Here is a 22,927-nt window from a genome sequence, read left to right on the forward strand (position 1 = left end):
CAAATACAACAAAAGTATTAAGGTAAACCTAACCATAGCATGAAACATATGGATCCAATCAACCCCTTACGAAGCAACGCATAAACTAGATTTTAAGCTTCTGTCACTCTAGCAACCCATCATCTACTTATTACTTCCCAATGCCTTCCTCTAGGCCCAAACAATGGTGAAGTGTCATGTAGTCGACGTTCACATAACACCACTAGAGGAGAGACAACATACATCTCATCAAAATATCAAACAAATACCAAATTCACATGACTACTAATAGCAAGACTTCTCCCATGTCCTCAGGAACAAAAGTAACTACTCACAAAGCATAAACATGTTCATAATCAGAGGGGTATTAATATGCATATAGGATCTGAACATATGATCTTCCACCAATTAAACCAACTAGCATCAACTACAAGGAGTAATTAACACTACTAGCAACCTACTAGCACCAATCCCGGACTTGGAGACAAGAATTGGATACAAGAGATGAACTAGGGTTTTGAGATGAGATGGTGCTGATGAAGATGTTGATGGATATTTCCCTCTCCCGATGAGAGGAGCGTTGGTGATGACGATGGCGATGATTTCCCCCTCCGGGAGGGAAGTTTCCCCGGCAGAACAGCTCCGCCAGAGCCCTAGATTGGTTCCGCCAAGGTTCCGCCTCGTGGTGGCGGAGTTTTGTCCGAGAAGATGGCTTATAATTTTTTTCCCATCAAAAGAGTCCATATAGCAGAAGATGGTCACCGGAGGGCCACCAGGGGGCCCATGAGGTAGGGGCGCGCCTAGGGGGTAGGGCACGCCCCCACCCTCGTGGGCAGGGTGTGGCCCCCTTGGTAAAGCTCTTGCGCTCAATGTTTTTTATATATTTGGAAAACATCATCCATGAAGTTTCAGGACTTTTGGAGCTGTGCAGAATAGGTCTCTAATATTTGCTCCTTTTCCAGCCAGAATCCCAGTTGCCGGCATTCTCCCTCTTTATGTAAACCTTGTAAAATAAGAGAGAATAGGCATAAGTATTGTGACATAATGTGTAATAACAGCCCATAATGCAATGAATATTGATATAAAAGCATGATGCAAAATGGACGTATCAACTCCCCCAAGCTTAGACCTCGCTTGTCCTCAAGCGAAAAGCCGAAATTGAAAAATATGTCCACATGTTTAGAGATAGAGGTGTCGATAAAAATACAATACGGGCATGAGGGCATCATGATCATTCTTAGAACAGCAACTCATATAATTCTTGTCATATGATCTCTAATGCTAGAGTAATAATTCAATCACAATATCAAGTATGAATCATAAACTTCATTGAAAACTGACAAACTATAATCTCAGTCATTGAGGCAATTGCAATTTATCATAACATAGGAAAGAGTCAATGTACAAGGGCTTTTCAGCAAGTCCACATACTCAACTATCATATAGTCTTTCACAATTGCTGACACTCACGCAATACTTATGGGGTATGGAGTTTTAATCGGACACAGAGAAAGATAGGGGCTTATAGTTTTTCCTCCCAATGTTTTACCTCAAGGGTAATGTCAACAGTAATAGTTCATGAAAATTCACATCCAATTAGCTATATATACCAGGATCTTTCCAACATATTGTGCTTTCCAAAGGATAAAATGTAAAAAGGAAGGGTGAAGATCACCATGACTCTTATGCAATGTAGGAGATAAAAGTAAAAGATAGGCCCTTCACAGAGGGAAGCAGAGGTTGTCATGCGCTTTTATGGTTGGATGCACAAAATCCTAATGCGAAAGAACGTCACTTTATATTGCCACTTGTGATATGGACCTTTATTATGCAGTCTGTCGCTTTTATTACTTCCATATCACACGATTATATAAAGCTTATTTCTTCCACACCAATCAATCATACATATTTAGAGAGCAATTTTTATTGCTTGCACCGATGACAACTTACTTGATGGATCTTACTCAATCCATAGGTAGGTATGGTGGACTCTCATGGGAAAACTGGTTTAAGGGTGTTTGGAAGCACAAGTAGTATCTCTACTTGGTGCAATGAATTTGGCTAGTATGAGGGGGAAAGGCAAGCTCAACATGTTGGAGGATCCAAGACAATATAATTTATCTCAGATGTAAGAAAACATAACCCATTATGTTGTCTTCCTTGTCCAATGTCAACTCTTTAGCATGTCATATTTTTAATGAGTGCTCACAATCATAAAAGATGTCCAAGATAGTATATTTATACGTGAAGACCTCTCTTTATTTATTACTTCCTATTAATTGCAACGATGGCCAAAACTATGTTTGTCAACCCTCAATAACTTTTATTCATCATACTCTTTCTATGTGAGCTCATTACTCTCCATAAGAGTCACATGGTCTCTTTGTTTCTTTTTGTTTCTTTCTCTTTTCTTTTATTCACTTGGGATCATGACAAAAATAATCAAGCCCTTGACTCAACACTAATCTTTATTATATAGCTCACGGACTCGATTACATAGAAGGATAATAAAGCAAAACTCACAACTAGATCATACTAAGAACTTTTATTCTATTAGATCAAGATATTACCAAAAGGATTGAACTAAGAAAAACGGTAAAGATAAAAGTGATGGTGATACGATACCGGGGCACTCCCCCAATCTTGGCAGTTGCCAAGTGGAGTGCCCATACCAGATACTCAATTCTTCTTTGTTGGTGAAGAAGGTGGAGTTGTTGATGATGGATAGTCGCACATCGAGCGTAGGAGGTCTTCTAGCTTGCGGATAATGCCCTTGAGTGCGATGATATGCTCCTTCAACAAAATATTTTCACGTGTGAGATACTTATTTTGTATGCGAGCCAACTCAATCATCTTGAAAGCTTCGATTTATGTTGGGGTAAGAAGATTGTGATCAAGTTGAAGGGTGTCTTCTATTGCTGGAACTTGGTCCTCCATGGCCTTCTTGATCCCTTCATCCTTGTTGATCTCCATAGGTTCTTCTCTCTTCAGCTCTATCTTCATTAGCCAAGCATCATTTCCCTCATGGTCGGAGGAGGAGGGAGACGACATAGTGCCTGGCCTTGAGAACCCTGACAGAAAACAGCTTGAAACGAAGATAGGAGATTTTTGCGTGATACGGGAGTCAAAACCCCCGGGAGGTTATATAATGAATTTTTACTGACCAAAATACGTGTCCTGTAAGAAAACGGAGTCCGGAGAGCGCACGAGGTGCCCACGAGGTAGGGGGCGCGCCCTCCACCCTCGTGGAGCCCTTGTGTCCTTTCCGGACTGCTGCTTATTTTTCTATTTTTCTAAATAATCCAAAACAGAGAAATATTGCCTTGAAAACTGTTTTGGTGTCGGTTTACTTACCGTACCACATACCTATTCCTTTCCGGAGTCTGTAACGTTCTGGAAAGTGTCCTTTATGTATTCCGCCGGGGTTACGGTTTCAATAACATTGGTTTCAACATTTATGGGATTACCTGAGATATAGTGTTTGATTCTTTGACCGTTCACCACCTTTGGATTTGTGCCTTCGAAGTTGTTGATTTTTATGGCACCTGAACGATAGACCTCCTCGATAACGTAAGGGCCTTCCCATTTAGAGAGAAGTTTTCCTGCAAAAAATCTTAAACGAGAGTTGTATAGCAATACATAATCATGCTTTTGTATCCTTTTGTCTAAACTCATGCTTTTGTATCCTTTTGTCATGCCATCTTTTAACTTTTTCTTTAAACAACTTGGCATTTTCGTAGGCTTGGGTTCTCCATTCATCAAGTGAGCTAATATCAAATAACCTCTTCTCACCGGCAAGTTTAAAATCATAATTAAGTTCTTTAATAGCCCAATAAGCCTTGTGTTCTAGTTCGAGAGGTAAGTGACATGCTTTTCCATAGACCATTTTATACGGAGACATACCCATAGGATTTTTATATGCAGTTCTCTAGGCCCATAATGCACCATCAAGTTTCTTGGACCAATTCTTTCTGGACCTATTAACAGTCTTTTGCAAAATTAATTTGAGTTCTCTATTACTCAATTCTACTTGACCACTAGACTGAGGGTGATAAGGGGATGCAATTCTATGATTAACATCATGTTTAGCAAGCATTTTACGGAAAGCACCATGAATAAAATGTGAGCCACCATCAGTCATTAAATATCTAGGGACTCTAAACCTTGGAAATATAACTTCTTTAAGCATTTTAATAGAAGTGTTATGATCAGCACTACTAGTTGGAATAGCTTCAACCCACTTAGTAACGTAATCAACAGCAACTAAAATATGTGTATAACCATTAGAGGAAGGAAAAGGTCCCATATAGTCAAAGCCCCAAACATCAAATGGTTCAATAACAAGTGAATAATTCATAGGCATTTCTTGACGTCTACTAATATTACCAATTCTTTGACATTCATCACAAAATAAGACAAACTTACGGGCATCCTTGAAGAGAGTAGGCCAATAAAAACTAGATTGCAGTACCTTATGTGCAGTCCTATCTCCAGCATGGTGTCCTCCATAAGCTTCGGAGTGACACTTGCGTAGGATCTGTTCCTGTTCATGCTCAGGTGCACAACGTCTAATAACACCATCTACCCCTTCTTTATAAAGATGTGGGTCATCCCAAAAGTAATGCCTCAAATCATAGAAGAACTTTTTCTTTTGCTGGTATGTGAAACTAGGTGGTATAAACTTAGCAACAATGTAATTAGCATAATCAGCATACCATGGAGCAATATGAGAAGTATTTATGACATTTAATTGCTCATCAGGAAAGCTATCATCAATAGGTAGTGGGTCATCAAGCACATTTTCTAACCTAGACAAGTTGTCTGCAACGGGGTTCTCAGCTCCTTTTCTATCAACAATATGTAAATCAAATTCTTGTAGCAAGAGAACCCATCTAATAAGTCTAGGTTTAGCATCTTTCTTTTCCATAAGATATTTAATAGCAGCATGATCAGTGTGAATAGTTACTTTAGAATCAACAATATAAGGTCTAAACTTATCACAAGCAAATACAACTGCTAAGAATTCTTTTTCTGTAGTAGCATAATTTATTTGAGCATTGTCTAGAGTTTTACTAACATATTGAATAACATTTAGTTTCTTATCAACTCTTTGTCCTAGAACAGCACCTACAGCATAATCACTAGCATCACACATAATTTCAAAAGGTAAATTCCAATCAGGTGGCTGAACAATAGGTGCAGAGATCAATGCTTTCTTAAGTATTTCAAATGCTTCTACACAATCATCATCAAAGACAAATTGTATATCTTTTTGTAATAAATTAGTTAGAGGCCGAGAGATTTTTGAGAAGTCCTTAATGAACCTCCTATAAAAACCGGCATGACCAAGGAAACTTCTTATACCTTTGATGTCCTTGGAACATGGCATCTTTTCAATAGCATCAACCTTGGCTTTATCAACTTCAATACCTCTTTCAGAAACTTTATGCCCCAAGACAATACCTTCATTAACCATAAAGTAGCACTTTTCCCAATTCAAGACAAGATTAGTTTCTTCACATCTCTGCAAAACTCGATCAAGGTTGCTCAAGCAATCATCAAAAGAAGATCCATAGACGGAAAAGTCGTCCATGAAAACCTCAAAAATCTTTTCACAAAAGTCAGAGAATATAGCCATCATGCATCTTTGAAAGGTAGCAGGTGCATTACATAAACCAAAAGGCATACGTCTATAAGCAAAAGTATCAAAAGGGCATGTAAAAGTAGTCTTTGATTGATCTTTGGCTGACACAAGTATTTGAGAGAAACCAGAATAACCATCTAAAAAGAAAAAATGTGTATGTTTAGACAATCTTTCTAGCATTTGATCGATAAAAGGTAAGGGGTAATGATCCTTTTTAGTAGCCTTATTTAATTTGCAGAAATCAATTACCATCCTATAACCAGTAATAATTCTTTGAGGGATCAATTCATCTTTATCATTAGGGACAACAGTAATACCTCCCTTCTTAGGGACACAATGGACAGGACTTACCCACTTACTATCAGCAACGGGATAAATTATACCTGCTTCAAGGAGCTTTAGTATCTCCTTTCTTACCACTTCTTTCATTTCAGGATTCAGACGGCGTTGATGATCACGAACTGGTTTAGCATCTTCTTCCAAATTAATTTTATGTTGACATAGAGTGGGACTAATGCCCTTAAGATCATCAAGAGTATACCCAATAGCAGCATGGTGCCTTAAGAGTTTTTAATAATCTCTCTTCTTCATGTTCTGAAAGGTTAGCACTAATAATAACAGGATATATCTTTTTCTCATCAAGATAAGCATATTTAAGAGTATCCGGTAAAGGTTTAAGCTCAAACACGGGATCACCCTTGGGTGGAGGAGGATCCCCTAGGATTTCAACAGGTAAATTGTTTTTCAGAATAGGTTCCTGTTTAAAGAATACTTCATCTAATTCCCTTCTTTCATTCATAAACATATCATTTTCATGGTCTAGCAAATATTGTTCTAAAGAATCACTAGGAGGTAAGGCAATAGAAGCAAGACCAATAATTTCATACTTACTAGGTAATTCTTCTTCACGGTGTTGTCTACTAAATTTAGAAAAAATAAATTCATAAGTCATATCATCTAAACCGACAGTAACAACATCCCTTTTGCAATCTATGGTAGCATTAACAGTATTTAAGAAGGGTCTACCAAATATAATGGGACAAAAACTATCTTGTGGGGAACCAAGAACAAGAAAATCACCAGGATATTTAGTTTTCCCACACAAGACTTCAACATCTCTAACAATTTCCATTGGTGAAATAGTATCTCTATTAGCAAGTTTAATTGTGACATCAATATCTTCTAATTCAGCGGGTGCAATGTGATGACCCACAAGTATAGGGGATCTATCGTAGTCCTTTCGATAAGTAAGAGTGTCGAACCCAACGAGGAGCAGAAGGAAATGATAAGTGGTTTTCAGCAAGGTATTCTCTGCAAGTACTGAAATAAGTGGTAACAGATAGTTTTGTGACGGGATAAATTGTAACGAGCAACAAGTAACAAAAGTAAATAAGGTGCAGCAAGGTGGCCCAATCCTTTTTGTAGCAAAGGACAAGCCGGAACAAACTCTTATAATAGGAAAAGTGCTCCCGAGGACACATGGGAATATCGTCAAGCTAGTTTTCATCACGTTCATATGATTCGCGTTTGATACTTTGATAATTTGATATGTGGCTGGACCGGTGCTTGGGTGTTGTTCTTACTTGAACAAGCATCCCACTTATGATTAACCTCTATTGCAAGCATCCGCAACTACAACAAAAGTATTAAGGTAAACCTAACCATAGCATGAAACATATGGATCCAAATCAGCCCCTTACAAAGCAACGCATAAACTAGGGTTTAAGCTTTTGTCACTCTAGCAACCCATCATCTACTTATTACTTTCCAATGCCTTCCTCTAGGCCCAAATAATGGTGAAGTGTTATGTAGTCGACGTTCACATAACACCACTATAGGCTAGACAACATACATCTTATCAAAATATCAAACGAATACCAAATTCACATGACTACTAATAGCAAGACTTCTCCCTTGTCCTCAGGAACAAACGTAATTACTCACAAAGCATATTCATGTTCCTAATCAGAGGGGTAATAATATGCATATAGGATCTGAACATATGATCTTCCACCAAATAAACCAACTAGCATCAACTACAAGGAGTAATCAACACTACTAGCAACCTACTAGCACCAATCCCGGACTTTGAGACAAGAATTGGATACAAGAGATGAACTAGGGTTTGGAGATGAGATGGTGCTGGTGAAGATGTTGATGGTGATTGCCCTCTCCCGATGAGAGGAGCGTTGGTGATGACGATGCTGATGATTTCCCCCTCCCATAGGGAAGTGTCCCCGACAGAACAGCTCTATCGGAGCTCTAGATTGGATCCGCCAAGGTTCCGCCTCGTGGCGGCGGAGTCTCGTCCCAAAAAGTTCCCTCTTATTTTTTTCTCATCGAAAGACCTCATATAGGAGAAGATGGACGTAGGAGAGCCACCAGGGGGCCCACGAGGTAGGGGGGCGCCCCCCACCCTCGTGAGCAGGGTGTGGGCCCCCTGGCCTTCATCTTTGGTGAGGATTTTTCTTTATTTCTTTTAAGATGTTCCGTGGAGTTTCAGGACTTTTGGAATTGCGCAGAATAGGTCTCTAATATTTGCTCCTTTTCCAGCCCAGAATTCCAGCTGCCGGCATTCTCCCTCCTTATGTAAAACTTGTAAAATAAGAAAGAATAGCCATAAGTATTGTGAAATAAAGTGAAATAACAGTCCATAATGCAATAAATATCAATATAAAAGCATGATGCAAAATGGACGTATCAACTCCGCCAAGTTTAGACCTCGCTTGTCCTCAAGCGAAAAGCCGATAACAATAAATATGTCCTCATGTTTAGAGGTAGAGGCATCGATAAAAATAAAATACGGACATGAAGGCATCATGATTATTCTCATAAGAGCAACATATATAGATTTTGTCATATGATTACTTATGTTCAAGTGATGATTTATTCATAATGCAAAAGTATAAATCATAAACCTTATTGGGCTCCGACAAACTATAATCTCAGTCATTGAAGCAATTGCAATTTATCATAACATCGGAAAGAGTCTATGTTAGAGCTAAAAAGCAAGTCCACATAGTCAACTATCATTTAGTCCTCCATAATTGCTAACACTCACGCAATACTTATGGTTACAGAGTTTTAAATCAGACGCAGAGAAAGATAGGGGCTCATAGTTTTGCCCCACAACCTTTTACCTCAAGGGTAATGTCAACAATAATGGTTCATGCTCCCCTACATCAATTATATATATATATATATATATATATATATGTATGTATAGGAGTAGGATGGTAAAACTGTGTCTACCATAGCTTGCCACAGAACTAGTTAAGTGTCCCTAAACTTTTAACGGTTCAAAAGTTATCAAAAAATATGAAATAAATATGGGAGCATCTCTCTAATGTAATAAGATGATCCAACGGAGGGATTGTCAAAATATGCATCTATGTGTCTTCGGCAAAAATAATAAGCATTTCAGCTCACTGCGACATAAATATATACTGAACTATTTGTTTTTTTGTCCAAGACACATAAAGTCGTATTTTTTTAATCCCTCCGTTGGATCATGTTATATTATAGGTGTGTTGGTTCAGTATTTTTTTCAGAATTTTTGAGAACTTTTGCACCGTTGAAACCCTTAACTAGTTCTGCGGCAAGAGGATTTTCTACAAGTGCTTGCCACAGAACTAGTTAAGGGTTTCAACGGTGCAAAAGTTCTCAAAAATTCTAAAAAAAATACTGAACCAACACACCTATAATATAACATGATCCAACGGAGAGATTAAAAAAATACGACTGTATGTGTCTTGGACAAAAAAACAAATAGTTCAGTATATATTTATGTCGCAGTGAGCTGAAATGCTTATTATTTTTGCCGAGGACACATAGATGCATATTTTGACAATCCCTCCGTTGGATCATCTTATTACATTAGAGAGATGCTCTCATATTTATTTCATATTTTTTGATAACTTTTGAACCGTTAAAAGTTTAGGGACACTTAACTAGTTCTGTGGCAAGCTATGGTAGACACAATATATATATATATATATATATATATATATATATATATATATATATATATATATATATTGTAAGCCGCTACACGGGATAAGTTGATCAGTTGCATACCCCCGGCACTTGTAATCTCTCTTGATATAGTGAATTTTCGTTGGTCGGCGTCCATGGTTTCCGTCTCCTTAAAATTTAGGTACTTTAAGTCTACACTCATAAGTTACTGTCACAATTGATCATGTTCTACTTCCTTACCTTAATTCCTTAGATAAAACACATAAATACCCTGCTGGTGTTACGGACACAGTGACTGCGGACTCAAGTTTTGGCACAAGCACAAACAGAACAAAAGCGCATACACCCTGACCGAACAATCCAACACATCCAGCAAAAGAAGACACCGAAGTTCAGTGGTACAAATTCTTCCTGGGCAGCAAAAGCAAACAGATCCATCGTTTTGACGCCATTTGATTATACTGATGTAGCAGTAGCACCAACAGGTAGCTTAGTCAGAGGTCGGCATTCTCCCCCAAGCTGCACCATAAGAAAACAAAGCTTCATAAGATGTTCCGATGAGCACAAGAGGAGCACATTTTGTCCCTTAAAATAACTTCAACTCTAGCTGTCCAAATGAACCAAGAAATAACAGGACACATCCACATCACGGTATGATTCAATATGTACTACTATAATGTCGGAGACACACATCAAGGAAATCCTCTCCTTCCCTTGCGCAAGTGTTCAGTGGCGCACGCACACACACACACACACACACCAACCAGAGCTCCGATCACATAACCTGTATGCAAACTGCTCTTGGCAATGCTGGGGCCTGATCAGCAAAGTTTGGCTAGGATAACCTACCCATAAGGCCTAATTAGTGCAGCATATATACTAGAGCAGCAAGCGAAACATGCAGCACCAAGCACACAATCAGCATGGATTTCTTTGGTAAGCTGCTTGGTTATCTGCCTAAGGCAGGCTCCACACAACTACTGGGAACTCTACACATAAATGTCTATCTATTTACGTAGAAAAATGAAAGAAAATCTCTACATACTCCCTCCATAAAGAAATATACGAGCGTTTAGATCATTTCTTTAGTGATCTAAATGCTCTTATATTTCTTTACAGAGGGAGTACTTATCAACGTAGTTAAAGCTAGTGAATGGCGTGTTTAGTGTTCATGACTAAATGTGCATATTTCGTACCTCTAGTATAGAAGCTTGTGTAGGGCATGACTCTTTTGAAAGATGTCGCTCTATGTACCTCCTTGCTTCGGCCTGAGTTGAGCTCAATTGTGTACAACCCAGCCTCTGTATTCAGGAAGATGAGACCAACACCTTCTGCAAAACCAACCACTGACACATCCAAGAGGGCACGACAAGGGAGCAACGGTGCGAGCTCAATGACTCTGCGCTGTGCCAATGGCGCAGCTCCATTGGAGCCAGCCTCCATTGACCATAGGTAGAGTCTAGGCTCCAGCACGGTGGCGAACAGCAGCATGCCATCCTCCATCCCCAAGAGTCCAATGGCCGGTATGTCCTCATTATCGTCTTCAAATATTGGATCAATCACCGATAGTTCTTCCTCACCCATGTTGTACTCCACAATACTTTGGGTACATTCACATTGGAAATAGACCTTATTTCCAACAACGCCAATTTGCCCAGTCATCTCGATGGCATTCGGCTCCTCAATGGAGATCATGTCGCTCCACTCATCAGTCTGTGATGAGTATACAGATGCAAAGGTGATCTCCTGATCCTCGTCGGAGCCGACGAGGGCCACAAGGAAAGGGCCGCCATGGCAGTAGAGGTGGTTGCATCCATCCTTGGCGCAGAGCACTGCAGCATTCCAGGTTACTCCCTCGACCTCTTCCTCGTCCTCGTCATCGTCCTCGTCCTCACGATTCCAGATGATTTCCGCGCACTCGGGGGCGGCGTCGATCCTCCACCGGTCATAGGTGACGAGGTCGCAGATGACGAAGTCCTCGTCCCTTTTGGGGGTGTGGAAGAGGACGAGGCCATGGCGGGAGTCGAGGACGCGCCAGTGGCGGCGCTCGTGGCAGGCCGGCGGGCGGAAGGACGCGGTGGAGACGAAGTTGGAGACCAGGTACTCCTCGTGCTGCTTGCTCCTCCCTTTCCCCCACGACCTCTCGTGGTGGGTGTTGTGGAGGAAGCCCAGCACGGGCGGCGCGCCGTGGAAGGCGCGGTACTCGCGGGTGAAGATGACGTCGGAGAGGATGCGGCTCCAGGTCGTGCAGACGGCGGCGGCGCGGACGAGGGTCTTGGGGTCGTCCGCCGGGACGCGCAGGAAGATCTCCCTCATGGCGTCGTCGACCAGCGCCGGCGGCGAGTGGCGGCCGCGCTGCGCCAGAGGGAGGCTCGTCGTGGGGGGCATTGGGCCGCCGTCGCGTCGCCGGATTGGGGTTTCCGTCGAGGGATTTGCGGGGGAGTGGTGGAGCAGCGCCGCCGCGGCGTGGAGTTGCGAGTGGGAGGAGTGGGGTTTCTGCGTCCTGAATGGGCTCGTGTGAACAGGCTGGACCGCTGGGCCAATTTCGCTTTGCTCTTGGGCTTCAGGGAGGCCGAGATGCTAATGTTTTTCTTTTTCTTTTTTGAGATGCTAAATGTTTTGGTAGTCACAAGGAGAGAGTACGGCTATACCATAAGGACCCCTCAAAAAAAAACTATACGATGAGGAGAACACAGATGCGAATGTTTTCCTAAAAAAACTGTGCATGGATCACTCAAAGAAAAAGGATAGCACTACAAGGCAATACGATAAGGAGAACACGGATGAAATGTGCAATTTCCGCTGGCCGTTTGAGCATTATTATTTGAACACAGATCAAATGGATGCCTGCTTTGCTTTGTATATCAGCAAGGTTTTCTTCAGGCAATTACCATGGACCACTGGACTGATGGTACAAAGATGAAAGATGAGAGGAGGGGTTACTTAATCATGAACAATCCTGAGCTCGCGGTAATGTTATCACACAGGACACGTCGTTCGTTGCCCTTGTCATGGAGTGGACATAGTACTCCCTCCGTTTTTATTTACTCCGCATATTAGTTTTGGTCAAAGTCAAACTTTATAAACTTTGACAAAGTTTGTAGACAAAAATATTAACATATACAATAAGAAATCAACACCATTAGATTCATTATCAAATGTACTTTCACATAGTATAAATTTGTTATGGTAAATATTTATATTTTCTTCTATAAACTTGGTCAAACTTTAGGAAGTTTGACTTCAGTCAACTCTAATATGCGAAGTAAATAAAAACGGAGGGAGTACAAAAGATATATATGTGCATCCTCGCAGTCGCAGACAACTGGAAAAGGAAAATTATCTTTCTGTGCTGCCTCTTTTTCCCTATCTGATGATGGTGATCTCTGTGATACAACGTATGGCTTGACAGTGAAAGGCACCTATGCATTGCAAACCACGACAATGGTGAAGAAAAAAAGATGTTACACAGCGTAACAACAAGCTCATACTCCGGTTCTTCATGCTGCTACGGCTACAGGTCTTTTGCTGGTCTTGATTCCTTTGATAGCTGCATATTCGCGAGATGGAATTAATATCTAAGAACTTCACAGGGTACAAGATCGAAAATGGATGTCGCTGGAAAGAGCCATACCTTCAGCATAGTCTTTAGCTCCGAAAACCGCAGAACCAGCAACAAGGGCATTCGCGCCAGCTTCAATGACCTATCATTTAGTAGAGTGAAGGGGAAATGAAATCAGCACCTGGCTGAATAAAATTGTTAATATAGGACTATGACACAGGCTTGTCCACATAGGAGAGAGCACAAGGAAATTGGTATCATAGGAAAATCAGAACAAGAACTAGTGGTGAGCTAACAACAGAGGAAAAAACTAGGTCACCTTGTAGGCATTTTTGGGGCTGACTCCACCATCAACCTCAATCCAGGGGTTCACTCCCTACAACATTAGGAAATTGAATTTGAGCATTTCAAACATCGGGGCGTAAGAATACCTACAAAACATAAGGGATATATACCTTCTCTTCACATAATTTTCTCAAATCAGCAATTTTCTTTACTTGGCTCTCAATGAAGCTTTGCCCACCAAACCCAGGGTTGACTGACATAATCAATACCAGATCAACAGCTGCACAGGCAAACAAATGCAATAGCTTGTCAGCTGTCAGTACATGGTGAATGCTCAAGATAATCATGAAAGATGATATATGTCTTGTTCAGTCTAGTTATAAACTACAGACATGTTTACTTGTCGAGCGTAAGACACAGTTAGAAACGCAACTAAGTTTTACTGCAATTAGTCTTAACCAAGGCAGAATACCGTTACATGGAAATAAGTAAAAAAGGTGCAGAGTCTATGTTACACTAAGAAAGCCTTGGAACTTTCACTTTGAATCCCGTTAATTAATCTTATCCAAGGAACACCATGTGAGTACATGTGGATAGTCAAGTAAGTCGAGATGATCATGTAGTGAAAATTGTCACAAATTCCCACCAGAAGCAGTACAAGTTTCATCTTAACTAGAACGCTAGCTATACTTATACCTATGCTGATAAAAGAAAACCATGATGAGTAGCTAAATAGTACGAGTGACTAGCCCGATCTACAGAATCACATACATATTCTGATTAGGTTTTGTGCTTCTTCCAACACCAATCTTTCGTGAGTCACCATTTTAGTGTTAAATACTAATCTAGTACCATCAATTGATTTTCCAAACATTAAGCACATCCCGAGATACCATCAGTAATGTAGAGAGAAGAATTCTTACATTCAAGTACATATTCTATCGCACTGAGTGGGGTCCCAGGGTTCAAAACAACTCCAGCCTTTGCTCCTAGACTTTTAATCTGGCAAAATGTATGAGATGAATACAATCAATCTGGTTTTTTCTGTGACATCAAAATAAAATTACTCACAAGCATCAGCCATTTAGTTGTAGCTCAGAAAATGAATATGGTATCCAGGTCAAACTACAGTTAGGCAGGTAAGAGGGATACAGGCATATTACAGCCCTTACCACTACTAGGATAATAAAAGATCTAGAAAAGGACTTGGTGTGCAAAGTGTTCCGACATTACAAGCATCAAGGAATGTATCAGCTGTAGGTGTAACACTAAGACGCTAGGAAGTCGAACATGTGCTCCTCCTACGATAGTAGCCTAGTGATAATCCAGCTAATATAACACAAAAACCTCACTCAATTCAGAAGGGACTCACACTTCATGAATGAACAGAAAATACAGCATAATTGTCAAGTATACTACTGACTGAAACCATCTGCACAACTACATCAAACCTAAACAACAAAAATTATCAAGGAGCAAATAAAAAGTGAGAGATGGACATAGACTCAAAAAGATAGTTGAAGTTGTTGGCATTCAACTCTATTATCTGAAATATTAACATGTGGATTGACATTCAGCCAATGTTTACCTGATCGACTGTTCGGTGCAGATGGATGGTTGCCGTTTGCTCACAGTGGACGCTAACAATATCAGCACCTGCCTTGATAAAATCAGGAATTCGCTGCTCAGGTTCCACAATCATCTGCAATTAAAAATCACAAACACCATAATAAGAAGGGTTAATGGGGGTGAGACTACAGCACACAAACACTAAGAACTTCACTCAGGATTCTCAATAAGTACCAGATGCACATCCAATGGAAGATCAGTCACTGGACGCAGAGCATCAACAATCAATGGTCCAATCGTGATGTTTGGCACAAAGCGACCGTCCATGACATCAACATGAATCCAGTCACATCCTGCCACCTCCACAGCTTTTACCTAGTAATATCAACACTGTCAAAAGATGAGTGTGAACTATAATTTCAGCACGCTACACTGCAGTGGCATTTTGGATGATAATTTGTGTCATGCAGGTGTTGGTCCATACAGCCAATTCATCATACTATCAAGCTATGGGACCGATAGCACACTAGAATCATTCTTCCAGACATTAATAATTCATGTTCAGTGGAGTGATCATGTCAGAGCTTTGTGGTGCAGTGGATGTTAGTATGTCAACAGACCTGTTCACCAAGCTTGGCGAAGTTTGCAGAGAGAATGGAAGGGGACACAATGATGTCACTCTTGGAGAAACTGTCGACCCTTGATGCCTTCACTTGGAATAGCTTCCTGGAAACCATGAATAAAAACAAAGTCTAGAATTCAGAACCAAACGAGACTGACACCCAAACCAATATGTGGTCATCAACAGGTGACCTGACCAGAAATTTTGCCTTGCCCCTTCCCTTCTTAACAGGCAACACGAACAAAGAGCTTAAGGAACAGCTTAAGCTTGTGCAAGCATGATCTATCATCGTTTTCAGAGTCTAAATTCCCTCTCTATGGTTTCGGTTGACGAGACAGAAAATGGTCGGTCAACACAAGCAGGCACACGCTGCTAAGATGGAACAGACATCCCTCCCCGATGCTTGCTCCCCCAAACTCGAACCCTTTCGTCAGAAGCCCATGGCACAAAACCAACCTCTAGCTGCCCTGCCTGCGATGATGAGCTAAATTGGTGCGTACACAGGGGTTGCTCGATCCCCGAGCACTTTGAGCTCGGGTCAGCACCACCAACTCCGTCCGAGAACGCGCCACACCGAGGGCGGCCGCGCAGCCCATTTGGACGCGCACAGGCTCTGATGCTCGGCGCCATCGGTCTGGTCACGGAACAAGGAGCTCGAGATTGCCGCCGAACCAAACGGGGATCGAAGTCGCCCCCGGCGCGGCGTGCCACCTACCCACCTACCCCGCGGTGCGGGCGCGGATACAGGCATACAGGGAGGGAGGAGAAAAGGCCTAGGCGCGGCGGGGAGGGGAGGGGAAGTGGACGGCGTACCTGGACGAGGAGAAGCCGGCGCGGCGGCGGGCGCCGAGGGAGGCGGCGCGCGGGTAGCCGAGGCTGGAGCAGAGCGACGAGGACGGGGACGCCATCTGTACCGCCGTGTTCGTCTTGTCTGTCTGTGTCCACCAACCAAAACTCGCTCGCGCTGCCGCTCTGCCTCTGGCGGAATGGAATGGAAACGCTGCCGATTTGGTGGGGGCTAGGCGCGGGGAGGGGGGAATCGCCGGGCGCAGCCGCAGCCTCACGACGGCTCCGTCTCGTTATCTGCTCGCTGACCCCGTAGCCACACAGAGATCGCAGCGTCTCCACGCCTTTTCGGGGGCACGCTCCGCCGGTTCGGGGGATTGTTTTGGTTGGTGTCGGGCTGGCGGCCGAGCCAGAGCCAGGCCAACGACCGCCGTTTCGTCGCCTACCCTGGGTGCGTGTGTGCGCCGTGCGCCTCCGCGGCACACCATCGCCCGTGCCGCGCACGGAATGGACAGAAACGGCACCCGGATCTCCCCGCGGCATCTCTTTCTTTCCTGATGCGCCACAGGGACCGGATCATCATACTCCGTCTGTGCTAGATACGTCAACTAATTCCGGAGGGAGGGAGGGAGGGAGGGAGGGAGGGGGTACGATATACACGCCAATTTATCAGTGCAGACAACACACGGCCACAACCAAACCCTATTTATTGTCTTCTCCCCCAATATGAAACGGAACAAAAAGTAAGTACTTCCTCCGTCCCATAATAAAATACTAGTGTCAAAAACGTTCTTATATTATGGAGCGGAGGGAGTATAATTTTCTCACACTAGGATTCTGTGTGGTCAAAACAATTTATTACCTCTGATCCGAATTAATTGACACAGCCTCTAGTCAATTAATTCGGATAGGAGGGAGTGTCATTTTTCCCCCATACGAAACAGAACAATAGTTTAGTTTTCTCACACTGGGGTTCTATATTATGGTCAAAACAAAGACATGCTACCATTTTTTTTCCTTTTATTTTGATGTAGCAACGGGGCGTCGTACATACTGAAAGTTAGCAACACATAATAATCAACCATCACTCAACTCAGAGAGCATCCACGCTCCTGGCAAAGACCAACACTAAGTTCGCCATGGAATTACGAAAACCAAACTAAAGTCTACATAGAATTTACTGCTCGCAAAGAGATAGCAGCAGAATACAAAGCGATAACTGGGGATTTCCATTGCACTACGATGTTCTGCCAGGGCTTCATGCGCAAACTCGGTGCTTATGAGCTGGAGTCACCGGCGTTCCCTTTTTCTCCGCTGCAGCAGTAGAAGTGCGGCAGCTTCACTCGCCCGCAGCACCTGAAAAAGCGCAAAAATCATATCCAGTCACGCCCTTCTCAACATACCACAGCAGGGACATGTAGATGTAGCTTGCTTGTGGCACTGAAAAATGCTCATTACTAGTGATCACTGGATCCATTTTCTATGTTCCGCATTCCCGAATGGTGACGTACAACAAAGGCATGAAGGCACTTGCACGAAAAGAAATATTACTAGCACAGATCAAAGGACAACAAATCTGGAACTGAGATGAGGTAGGCAGTTTCTGAATCCTCTGGGAAGAACTGATATGATTTTGTAATACTGTAAAATGTCAAACATCTCATGGCCTACTGTCTGAACCTATGAAATTCTGAAGGTGCCTGAAATTCTGTGGCTCCACTAAAACCTAAAGTTTGTAGCTACTGCCTAATGGTAGCATTACATTCTAGGGGGGATATCTTATATGCCACTGAGAGCTTGTGAAATGTCAAATGTCCATGACATCCAAGTTTGCCAATTTGTGTATTTGTACCACAGGAAACATGTGGCTTCAATGACCTATGCTACTTTCAGCGATCAATGTGGGGGAAAGATAAAAATACCCTGGTTCTACACCACTTCCACTACAAAAATATGAGATCCTATTATAGACTAATCTGTATTTGGACCATAAAAGTGGTAGCAAAAAAGCATATGTTGGTCTTCTCTGCGTTGCATTAAAAGGAACATCAGTGCCATATGTTTTTCCGATAGAAAATATGACATACACAAACTCAAAGTGGCATATAAGATATTCTCTGTACATTCGAAAAGGTAATTGTATCACTAAAAGTCAGGTTTTACATCTAACCAGTCTAACAGTTGTTTAACTAAGTAGTAAAACAATCAGAATCAAGAATACTGTTACACATGGAAATGTGATATTTGTTTTTATCCAACAATGATTTATTACAAAGTTAGCAAGAACACAACAAATTAGAAGCGTCGACAAGCATATCTCGAGTTCTAACTGTACCTGCAACGGACAATCACTGGAACAGGCTTCAGGGCTCTGGGCCCATTTCTCAAACCCCTCTTATATTTCGAGATCTGAAATGCACAAGAAAGAATGAGGGCAGCAATGGTGATTATGTACAAGGACAACAGGCAGAAACCAAAGAACAGTCTGTCTGAAGAACACATAGATAGTAGGCCAAAATATGATTATCCTAATAAGTAGTGTTGAGGATGTGAGATTGTAGGTTCTCCATATGTTGGTAATATTGATATTAATATCAATTTGTTCATCACATTTTGGCAAATTTGCATGTACATGAATGAAAAATATGTTTGAATACTAGAACTTATGTCTTCAAACATCAGTATAAACAAACATACCCCTGAATAAGACTTTGTGCTCTAACTGAAACTGACTTAAACGCCAAACACTATATCTGTCACTGAACTACCAAGTAATCAACAAGCAGGTGATCTGCACCATAATGCTATCAACTATGTTCCTCTGGTGAAACATTTCGACATGTCTCACTTTCCAGTTTCTACGCACCAGGCATTTCACCGAACACCTAGAGTGCATCCTCTTAGAGTCTTGGTACTACGCGACAGCAAAGGCAAAGAGATCACCGAAACCAGAGCATGCACATGTAAATGACAAGAATAACACGGAATAAAACGGGGGGATAAGCCACGAGACCTTCTTCTTGGGGACGGCCATGAGTTCCATCGCGGGGGCGATGGCGGCGCCGAGGCTGGGGAGCACGAGGGACTGTGCCTCGGGGAGAGGAGCGGGGGGAGGGGGTGGCATGATGGTGAGTCCAGACGGCATGCGAGGCAACGCCACCGCCGATGCCGCTCGCCGGAGCCAACCCGCCGCCGCCATGGATCGCCTTCGGGGTTCGGGGAGTGGGAGTTTGGAAGGGGGGTTTCGGCGAGGTCAGGAGGAGAGTGGGAGAGGCGCCGATCTGGCCGTCCAGTTTTATCCGGCGGATCGGATCATCGGATGGTTAGCGACAGAAATTTTGTTTTAATTAAAGGTTCGCCATCGTTTCCTCTAATCCAATCCAATAATTTTTATTTTTATCAGTTTAATAATATGATTATACGTATGGGTCCCATAGCTCAGCTGGTTAGAGTATCCGTCATCCATCTTCCCAACAAGCGCTATCGTTTAACGCCCCTAGCTAGGCATAAAAGCGAGAATAGATCTAGGTATTACAATCTTGATTCTTAATTCTTTTAGTGATGTTATGCTCGAATCCGGGAGATTCCTTACGTTTCCCTTTATATTCAGAGATCTTGAGATCTAAAGAATCCAACCGCTTATTGTAAAGAGTAATTAACATATTCATGCGGTGAAGATTTCCGCTAACGCTCTTAAGAGGTTCAAGAGATTTTTGTAAAATCTTAGTTACTTCGCAAATTTTTTCAAAAACTTGTGTTTCCTCTTGGGTATGATGGGGCCCCTTTTTTTTAGGTAAAGTTCCTACTATACCTTTCCATAATTTCATGAGCGATACTCGGGTTAATTTCAATAAAATTGCCTTTGGCAACACAATCCAAAAGTTGTCTATGAGATATATTAAGCCCAACACAAAAATTGCGAAGCAAAATTCTGAAATTTACTTCTAGGGTGCATTTACGATAAGATTCCATTATTCTAAACCAAGCATCCTTTAAGTTTTCTCCTTGCTTTTGTTTGAAATGAAGGACTTCAAACTCGGGAGACATAGGAGCAGAAAGAGGACTAGCCATGAGGACAAGCAAACAAACTAGCACGCGAGCAAACAAGAGGCAAATAGAGAGGGATGATAGAGAGAGAGGGCGAATAAAACGGCAAGGGTGAATTGGGGGAGAGGAAAACGAGAGGCAAATGGCAAATAATTTAATGCGAGAGATAGGGATTGTGATGGGTACTTGGTATGTTGACTTTTTGCGTAGACTCCCCGGCAACAGCGCCAGAAATCCTTCTTGCTACGTCTTGAGCTTGTGTTGGTTTTCCCCGAAGAGGAAGGGATGATGCAGCAGAGTAGCGTAAATATTTCCCTCAGTTTTTGAGAACCAAGGTATCAATCCAGTAGGAGCCCACGCTCAAGTCCCTCGTACCTGCACAAAGCGATAGCTACTCGCAACCAACGCGATTAGGGGTTGTCAATCCCTTCACGGTCACTTACGAGAGTGAGATCTGATAGATATAATAGTTTGGTATTTTTGGTATAAAGATGCAAAATAAAAAGTAAAAGCAAAGTAAAAAAGCAAAGTAAGATTAAAGTGATGGAGATTGATATGATGAGAATAGACCCGGGGGCCATAGGTTTCACTAGTGGCTTCTCTCAAGAGCATAAGTATTCTACGGTGGGTGAACAAATTACTGTTGAGCAATTGACAGAATTGAGCATAGTTATGAGAATATCTAGACATGATCATGTATATAGGCATCACGTCCATGACAAGTAGATCGAAACGATTCTGCATCTACTACTATTACTCCACTCATCGACCGCTATCCAGCATGCATCTAGAGTATTAAGTTGAAAACAGAGTAACACCTTAAGCAAGATGACATGATGTAGAGAGATAAATTCATGCAATATGAAATAAACCCATTCTTGTTATCATCGATGGCAACGATACAATACGTGCCTTGCTGCCCCTTCTGTCACTGGGTAAGGACACCACAAGATCGAACCCAAAGCTAAGCACTTCTCCCATGGCAAGAACTACCAATCTAGTTGGCCAAACCAAACGGATAATTCAAAGAGACTTGCAAAGATAACCAATCATACATAAAAGAATTCATAGAAGATTCAAATATTATTCATAGATAGACTTGATCATAAACCCACAATTCATCGGTCTCAACAAACACACCGCAAAAAGAAGATTACATCGAATAGATCTCCACAAGAGAGGGGGAGAACTTTGTGTTGAGACTCAAAGAGAGAGAAGAAGCCATCTAGCTACTAACTATGGACCCGAAGGTCTGAGGTAAACTACTCACACTTCATCGGAGGGGCTAGGATGATGTAGAAGCCCTCCGTGATGATGGCCCTCTTCCGGCGGAGCTCCGGAACATGCCCCAAGATGGGATCTCGTGGGTACAGAAAGTTGCGGCGGTGGAATTATGTTTTTGGCTCCTCTTCTGATCGTTTGGGGGTACGTGTGTATATATAGGAGGAAGAAGTACGCCAGAGGAGCAACAAGGGGCCCACGAGGCAGGGGGACGCGCCCTAGGAGGGCGCGCCCCCCACCCTCGTGACCGCCTCTTTTGTTCCTTGAAGCAGGGTCCAAGTCTCCTAGATCACGTTCGGTGAGAAAATCACATTCCCGAAGATTTTATTCCGTTTGGACTTCGTTTGATATTCCGTTTATCTGAAACACTGAAATAGGCAAAAAAAAGCAATTCTGGGCTGGGCCTTCGGTTAATAGGTTAGTCCCAAAAATAATATAAAAGTAGAAAATAAAGGCCAATATAGTCCAAAACAGTAGATAATATAGCATGGAGCAATCAAAAATTATAGATAAGTTGGAGACGTATCAGTTCACACTTTATTCATGGTGCTTTCCGTAAAATGCTTGCTAAATATGATGTTAATCATAGAATTGCATCTCCTTATCACCCTCAGTCTAGTGGTCAAGTAGAGTTGAGCAATAGAGAGCTCAAATTAATTTTGCAAAAGACTGTTAATAGGTCTAGAAAGAATTGGTCCAAGAAACTTGATGATGCATTATGGGCTTATAGAACTGTATACAAAAATCATATGGGTATGTCTCTGTATAAAATGGTTTATGGAAAAGCATGTCACTTGCCTCTTGAACTAGAATATAAGGCATATTGGGCTATTAAAGAGCTCAACTATGATTTTAAACTTGCCGGTGAGAAGAGGTTATTTGATATTAGCTCACTTCATGAATGGAGAACCCAAGCTTATGAAAATGTCAAGTTATTTAAAGAAAAAGTTAAAATATGGCATGACAAAAGGATACAAGAGCGTGAGTTTAATGTAGGTGAGTATGTATTGCTATACAACTCTCGTTTAAGATTTTTTGCAGGAAAACTTCTCTCTAAATGGGAAGGCCCCTATATTATCGAAGAGGTCTATCGTTCCGGTGCCATAAAGATCAACAACTTTGAAGGCACAAATCCGAAGGTGGTAAACGGTCAAAGAATTAAACATTATATCTCAGG

The 22,927-nt window shown here is 42.0% G+C and overlaps 3 protein-coding genes across 3 annotated transcripts; all 3 read right to left on the reverse strand.

Moving 5' to 3' along the window:
- Positions 1 to 9,873: 9,873 nt before the first annotated feature.
- On the reverse strand, positions 9,874 to 12,713 carry LOC125552773 (uncharacterized). Its single transcript, XM_048716438.2, has 2 exons — positions 10,795 to 12,713; positions 9,874 to 10,117 (listed from the first exon to the last, which is right to left on the reverse strand). The coding sequence occupies exons 1-2, from the start codon at positions 11,984 to 11,986 to the stop codon at positions 10,089 to 10,091; spliced, it is 1,221 nt and encodes a 406-aa protein (XP_048572395.2). The 5' UTR covers positions 11,987 to 12,713; the 3' UTR covers positions 9,874 to 10,088.
- Positions 12,714 to 12,868: 155 nt separating this feature from the next.
- Positions 12,869 to 16,751, reverse strand: RPE (D-ribulose-5-phosphate-3-epimerase). Its single transcript, XM_048716439.2, has 9 exons — positions 16,450 to 16,751; positions 15,635 to 15,740; positions 15,249 to 15,389; positions 15,034 to 15,147; positions 14,369 to 14,447; positions 13,616 to 13,725; positions 13,480 to 13,536; positions 13,233 to 13,302; positions 12,869 to 13,148 (listed from the first exon to the last, which is right to left on the reverse strand). The coding sequence occupies exons 1-9, from the start codon at positions 16,542 to 16,544 to the stop codon at positions 13,099 to 13,101; spliced, it is 822 nt and encodes a 273-aa protein (XP_048572396.2). The 5' UTR covers positions 16,545 to 16,751; the 3' UTR covers positions 12,869 to 13,098.
- A 623-nt stretch (positions 16,752 to 17,374) lies between these two features.
- On the reverse strand, positions 17,375 to 19,704 carry LOC125552772 (Ribosomal L32p protein family). Its single transcript, XM_048716436.2, has 3 exons — positions 19,436 to 19,704; positions 18,758 to 18,831; positions 17,375 to 17,778 (listed from the first exon to the last, which is right to left on the reverse strand). The coding sequence occupies exons 1-3, from the start codon at positions 19,619 to 19,621 to the stop codon at positions 17,700 to 17,702; spliced, it is 339 nt and encodes a 112-aa protein (XP_048572393.1). The 5' UTR covers positions 19,622 to 19,704; the 3' UTR covers positions 17,375 to 17,699.
- Positions 19,705 to 22,927: the final 3,223 nt, after the last annotated feature.

Source organism: Triticum urartu, chromosome 4A, assembly GCF_056163025.1.
Source record: "Triticum urartu cultivar PI428250 chromosome 4A, HENAU_Tu73, whole genome shotgun sequence".
Lineage (NCBI taxonomy): Eukaryota > Viridiplantae > Streptophyta > Magnoliopsida > Poales > Poaceae > Triticum > Triticum urartu.